This window comes from Chaetodon trifascialis, chromosome 23 (genome assembly GCF_039877785.1).
Source record: "Chaetodon trifascialis isolate fChaTrf1 chromosome 23, fChaTrf1.hap1, whole genome shotgun sequence".
Classification (NCBI taxonomy): domain Eukaryota; kingdom Metazoa; phylum Chordata; class Actinopteri; order Chaetodontiformes; family Chaetodontidae; genus Chaetodon; species Chaetodon trifascialis.
Window position 1 is genome coordinate 9,142,014 of NC_092078.1, and position 6,809 is coordinate 9,148,822.

At 43.5% G+C, this 6,809-nt stretch overlaps 1 protein-coding gene across 3 annotated transcripts in view; it reads right to left on the bottom strand.

The window, feature by feature from the left end:
- LOC139351205 (zeta-sarcoglycan-like) overlaps positions 1 to 6,130 on the bottom strand; it is a 44,139-nt gene extending 38,009 nt beyond the window's left edge. For 2 of the 3 annotated variants that reach the window (XM_070992978.1, XM_070992979.1), the window contains exon 1: positions 5,746 to 6,130. In XM_070992978.1, coding sequence (XP_070849079.1) covers positions 5,746 to 5,784 — 39 coding nt within the window. In that variant the 5' untranslated portion in view covers positions 5,785 to 6,130. Of the gene's footprint in view, positions 1 to 4,234; positions 4,421 to 5,745 lie in introns of those variants that run through there. The other variant, XM_070992980.1, reaches the window with a different exon arrangement.
- Positions 6,131 to 6,809: the final 679 nt, after the last annotated feature.

Here is a 6,809-nt window from a genome sequence, read left to right on the forward strand (position 1 = left end):
ATTAGCGATTTAACTGCTGATTATATTTTCAATTAACCCATTAATTGGTCAGAAAAGAAACTATGCAAGAGCACGAGACGACATCATCAAAAGTTTTGGTCCAACACAACTTAAAAGGATTTCATTTACTGTGAGAAGACGACTGATTGAAGATGATTGTCGCAGCTCCTGCCAATTAACTGTATGCTGATTGATGGATTACACAACTTATCTCTGCAGCTCATCTGGATTCATCCTTAACTGGAATGACGAGTAGATTAATCAGTTAATCCATCAACAAAAATTATCTGACAAAACTGTTTTGATAATTCATTAATAGTTTGCTGATGATTTGCTGCTATGTGTAACAGTAAACTGAATATCTTTTAGTCTGACTGGATAGAACAAGCTGTGTGAATACGTCACATTGAATTCTGGGAAATTGTAATGCTCATTTCTTACATTTTTCTCACATTTTAGATAAAACAATTATTCATTTAATAAAATAGCTCACATTAAAGGACCAGTGTGTTGGACTCAGTGCCATCTAGTGGCGAGGTTGTAGATTGTAACCCATTGAATACTGCTTATTCTAAAGTGACCAAAACACAATGAGTCTTATTTTCAGGGGAGTAAACACTGATGAAAACACACTTACATACACTTCTGCCCAATAGATCCCCTAAATCCCACAAACTGGACCTTGAACGGATAATGAGAATAATTACTAAAACCAGTAATAAGTAGTTAATAAAGGTTTTGGTTACTGGCCTATGATATGAAAGTTCTGCTTTCAGTTTTTACAAAGCAACAAGAATATAATGTCTGTGTCTGTGTGCACTGAAGGCTATGTTTTCAAAATCCTTCCCATTATCGACAGTGTTCCTTACAAGGGCATGAATGATTGGGCAATCTCTAAACCAGAATAATAACTCAGAATAACATGGCACCTAACAAAAGCTTTACCACCGCCTCGCAACTTAATCCACTGTTTAAGTGACTGTTTCCTTGGATGAGCAGTTTAGGTCAGTGGTGGCAGATGTTTCACAAATGGATGTTGCGACTTTGCAGCAAATACAAATGGCCCGTGTCGCTGGCCTAGAAATGTCAGCGATTCCAATTTCACCAGCGATACAGCTGAGGGACAAGAGCGTTATGAGAGGTGCTCACACTGAGGCTGAACATAAACTCCTGATGCAGTGTCAGAGGAGACTTTTGTTTACCACCACAACTTTGCACAATGCTGCAAGACACAACAACTGACTGCAGATCATCCTCGAGACACTTCTAACATCCTCACACTGGAATCTAACTTGTGCAAACATTCAAATAACACCTCTTTTTGCCCACAGCCGTGCCCCTGCTGGACAGATTCAGTCTATTTCCAATCCACTGTTGCTAGGGGAAACTTCAGCACTTGTAATTTCTATGGCAACCCACTGTTCCCAACGCTAGTGGATCCTGTGATTTCTTTGCAAGAGTTTTAATGCATATATTACCCTGGTCGAGTCATGCCTCCTAAAGCTCGGGCATTCACAGAGCAAACGGAGGAGTGCATAGTGGCTGGCGTTTTGTCAATCTGTCATTTCAGCATGCCGGTCACAGCTGAGTCCCACAAACAGGCCGGGCCGGACTGATGGAGACGTCCAACTGCAGCGCAGGGCGCGACAAACAACTTTGCCTTTTGTGAAAACAAACTATTGATTAGAAAGCATGCGGTGCAGGCACGTCACACTATGCTGAATCCCATTTATCAGTTTATGTCAGCTTCAGTAGGTCAGACAATTTACACTTTATATGCAAAAGCATTGTTAAGCAGCAGAGTGACTACAGAAGCAGTCCTGATAACAATTAGAAAATAGGAGCAGATAAAGGTCACTGCAGGAACAGACGGAGCTGGAAACTATAATTCAAGGAAGTCTTGACCCAGACATCCATTATCTGAATATCCACCCGCTACACGGGAAGCCCCGAAACACAGGCTGCTGCCCTTTGAGGCTAAATCACCATCAGACGATAGATTCTGAGTTTGGTTACTGTGAGCCCGGTGATTCCCCACCTGGGGATGTTTGATGTAGTAAAATCACCCTTCTGACCTGCAGGGAGGGGTATTCAGTTGGTTGCAATCTGCAACCTCACCACTAGATGCCACTTTATCCTGGTGCTGTAAGAGGACCAAAGATTGGGAGCGACAAATCCAGTCCAAAAAGAAGTGCACTCCCTAACACCGGGGTTGACGAGCCATCCATCACCCCGTTTCCTGTGTCTGAGACGCCTCCTGCCAGCTGCACATGCTCCATTATCATCTTGCTAAGAGAAAACCAGAATGAAATCAGGTCTGACACAGTTTAAGACATCTTCACGCATCAAACAATGGAGCAGATTTCCACTTTTTCTACCCTGCCTGTCATGAGTCAAAGGAAGCATTAGACACAAAACACACGCTGAAAGAAAGAGCGAAGGAGATCACTGCTGTATTATTCATCTGAGTGAAAAGTGAACAGATCTATTCAAGCAACAGAGCTGAAAGAATTAGCATTTTGTGTGTTTCTGAACAATCAATGAGAAAAGGCCATGTTTCACTCCTGCATTTAAAGGCATGACTGATCAATAACATGTCTTTCTCAGCATATTATGCAAAACACGCTCATGTATTGTTCAGTGTTTGGTTCATTCTGCCCTACACTTGTGATTCAAATCGAGTCTTTTGCATTTTGGCGGTTGAAAACAATAAATTAATCATATATAATGTAACTGTTCTGCGTGCACGACTAAAAGTCTGGAACCAAGAACAAGTCAACGCTCAAAATGTCCAGTCCTTAGACCGTTTTTCTCTCCACTTAGACAACCAACCAGGCCAACAGTCGTTCTGAGTGTCTGAGATCCTCATCCAAAAAGGCTCGCTGTGCAGCTCCATCTTTGATGAAATAACAAGGATACGTTCAAGCACACTCAAGACAAATGTCAACAGATTATCACAAACAGATGGGTCTGAAATCTACTCAAAGCTTGGAGGGTTTACCACCTACAGTGATTGCATGTAGTTTCTATTAATAGAAAACACCCACACACTAACTTGCTTTTCTAAGGCACAATAAGCTATAAAAACTGCTGTCTCTGTAGATAACGCGCTGCGCTGGAAAAGTCCTTATGGATTTGTTGCACGACCGTTTTTATATTTGTATATGCTACTTCATCAATCCCTTTCAAGTTTGTGCAGAGATCTGTGTCACTTTCCTTTTTGCTCGGAGAGGAAGGGGGTCCTCAGAGCCCTGAGTGCAGACGTTACAGCTGGAGCCAGCCAAAGCCAGCAATTACCCAGCAGTCCCTTCCCACTGCCAGCATGCCTCATCTTCACCAATTAGCAGAGAGGGTGATATTCTACATGCTGTTTTGATCAAACACTGACGTGCTGCAGAGGCAGCAAAATGCAGCTGAGAAGCCCCTAATGAAAGAAAATGAGACGTTATTAATGCTTGATAATGTTAATCAGCAAATCGGCCAGCGCTCCCTCACTCAGCGGTGCCACAGGAGCCCCGCAGGGCCGCCTCAGCTGGAGGTAAGAAAACATTTGAGATGCGCTAATGACTGTAAAGCCCGTGCGCGTCCATCCTGCACATGAACGCAGCACAATCGCTGAAGCAGCAGCAGCAGCAGCAGCGAGAAGGGATGGACATGATCAATTTACAAGGCTGACACAGTATTAAAGCACCTATTTATGTGGCTTCCGTGGGATCCTTAGGTTGACAAAAAGCCCAATCAAAGAGACAGAGAAGCCCGCTGTAGCTGGGAGAGCCAGTTATGCTTCTCAAATGTGCAAGTCAATGCATTTCACATTCTGTTGACATGACAATCAAGCATGCGGCTGTCAATAGCAGCTCCGCTTGGATGTGAAATTCAATTTTCGTGGCTCCATCGTCTCTGGTGGAGTTACAACAGCTCGTCAGGGGCTTCATCTTTTGCTGTGTGGTTGCTCTTCATGGACGGGCGGCGGCCAACTCCCTTCCACTGAAAGCAACAAGGTAAGCCCCGCTGACAGTACGAGACCAGCGGGGATCAAAGATCTCCAATGAGTCCAGCGCAAAGAAAGGTCGCAGCTGTTCAATCAGAGCGCAGCGCCAACGACACTGAACATCACAGACCGTTTGAAGACGTGTTTTCAGACAGAATTTCCTTCTGCTACTCCACGCTCTGCTTTTGATGACACTTTCATGAAAGGTATTTGTGTTCAACTACACAAAAGGGTGCAACAAACCTCGTCGGCACGCCGCACCTCTGACCTTTGCATCCTTCATTGATGTCAAGAGCTGGTCTGTTGTGGAGTCTGCCCCTTCCTCGATGCTGATGATGGCTCTGGCAGCAGGAGGAAGATGACAAACTGCTGATGTAAACAGACAGACACTTCTCCACAGTACACTAGCTTCTCTTGCTAATCCCGAGCAAATCCTTGGAGAGCCAACGGGGCCATTTTGGACAGCACCCCATAGGCGTCATTTGCATTCATCAGCCCAACGCGTGGGGGAAAGAGGCAGCCTGAACACAGCCTGATCAACAAAAATAACATCAGAAAGCAAACAAAGCTTCTGTTTAATTAATTAGAAAAGACTGGATTCTCACACTTTCCCTGAGGTTTCAAAGCAGGGCTGGAAAATTAATGCAATTATTGATATCGCAATATGGCCAAGTGTTCAGATGGTAAGAGGTGCCTTTTTTCTTTTTTTTTAAAATAAAAGTAAAGTGTGCCACAACACAAATGAAGCATTGTGGTGCCCATAAATCACATTAAGGAACATGCTTGTTTGATACAGCAGAGACCACATCCACATCATGTCTAGATTTGTTGCACTGAAAATGAAATGCAATAATTATCCTTGCACTAAAATCGTGACTCATATCGCAACAGCTGTCACAATAATCGTGATATATATATACATAATTTTGCAAGCTGGTTCAGCCCTTATTAAAAAAAGCACATTAAACATGACAAATGAGCTGAAACTTGCAAACTTGCAGAAGTGCTGGATCAGCTCTGAGCCGGTGTGTGCGGGAGTGATTTCATGACTGATAAGCGTGACCCAACCAGTCAGCCCGGTGCGCGCGCGTGTGTACGCGTCTCTCTCTCTCTCTCTCTCTCTCTCTCTCTCTCTCTCTCTCTCTCTCTCTCTCTCTCTCTCTGTGTGTGTGTGTGTGTGTGTGTGTGTGTGTGTGTGTGTGTGTGTCCTGAGCGCACAGCCGAACAGAAGCTCCGCTGTGCAGATTTCTGACTCCGAGCCGCTTTTCTTGCACTGCAGCACGGAGACGCACATACTGTACTCAGAGGTGACTGCCTCCCCTGCTAGACCGGAATGATAATGAGAAACCACGCAGGCAGAATATTCATAGGCTGTCACATTACCGAGGCTCTTGAAGAGGAGGATGCATTGAATATGAGGTGCAGTGCGGGAGGGAGATGCGTGGAGTCCCGGCAGGCTGCACGCGGTGTGTGAGCGCCGGTCAGTGCTTATTAATAAGCCTGTTCCCGCCGACACTTTCCATTCATCTTTAATTAGCTGTTTCTTCAATGGAACAATCGAAGTCACTTGTTGCATGCGGGGCGCACGAGGGTCTTGGACCGCTGAATAAAACAGTATTTGGATAAATAATTCATCAGCAGCTCCGTGAAGTGTCCTCTCGTCAAACTAACCGTGGCGAACTGTTCCTCACACCCACCGATCAACACGCAAGTTTCAGCTGAAATGATGCACTTTTTCGCCGTTGATCGCTTACCTTCAGCGTCTCTATGTCGAGCGTAGCCGACTGCTCCATGTTACAGTCTCACCGGTCACACTTACATATTTCCTCAAAGTTAAAACAAGCGGAGCGCGCAAGAGATTCAGGCGAGCTGCGGGAGCCAGCTGCGTTTCCTCACTCCCATTCAGGAAAAAAAATCCAGTGTTTGTGGCAAGTGGGGCTTTTAATCTACATATTAACAGTACTTTCAAGGTTTTTCTGAGCCGTAGCTAGTGGTCAACCTGGCCACAGTCTAGCTGAGATAAGCGGGCTCAGGTGCTCCAGTCCGCCGATCACTTTTCCTTCCAGGAGCGGACGATGAGACGAGACGCTCTCCTTCAAAACTCCACCAGCCGTCAAGACACACAGAGTGAGGAATTACACTTCCGGTACCGAATTTCAAAATAAAGGTCATGAAGCTGAGCACATCCTCTGCTTCTTTCTTTCTTTCTTTCTTTCTTTCTTTCTTTCTTTCTTTCTTTCTTTCTTTCTTTCTTTCTTTCTTTCTTTCTTTCTTTAAATGCTTTATTAGAACATTCACTCAAGTACTGTACTGAAGTACAATGTTTCAGGTACTTTTAATGTACTTTGAGGCAAAGATTGCACTTTTTTACTATTTACCTGACAGCTTTAGTTCGTAGTTGTTTTACAGATTTACATTATTGGCACAAAATATACTATACAACCAACTCATTATTTAAGATGTATAAATATAGGCTGAGCTTCTCAGCAGTAGATAAAATAAAATAAAATAAAATAAAATTAGCTCTACCTTTTATCAGCTGTAACATTAAACTGATATACAAATGAATGCATCACTAATTATAATCTGTATGATTCTGAAAGGGGCCGCTTTGGAAAATGAATTATTTTGAAAACTTCAAATATGTCTAGATACTAATACATCAGTATTTGCATACAATATTTTTACACTGTGGTACGGGTAAGTACTTTAAAGGCCTGTACAGTACACCCACAAAGGCATTTCAATGTTGTGGTTGATGCATGAACTCTAATATAATATATTGTATTATACTACATGTAGCTCATTCTGTAACAAT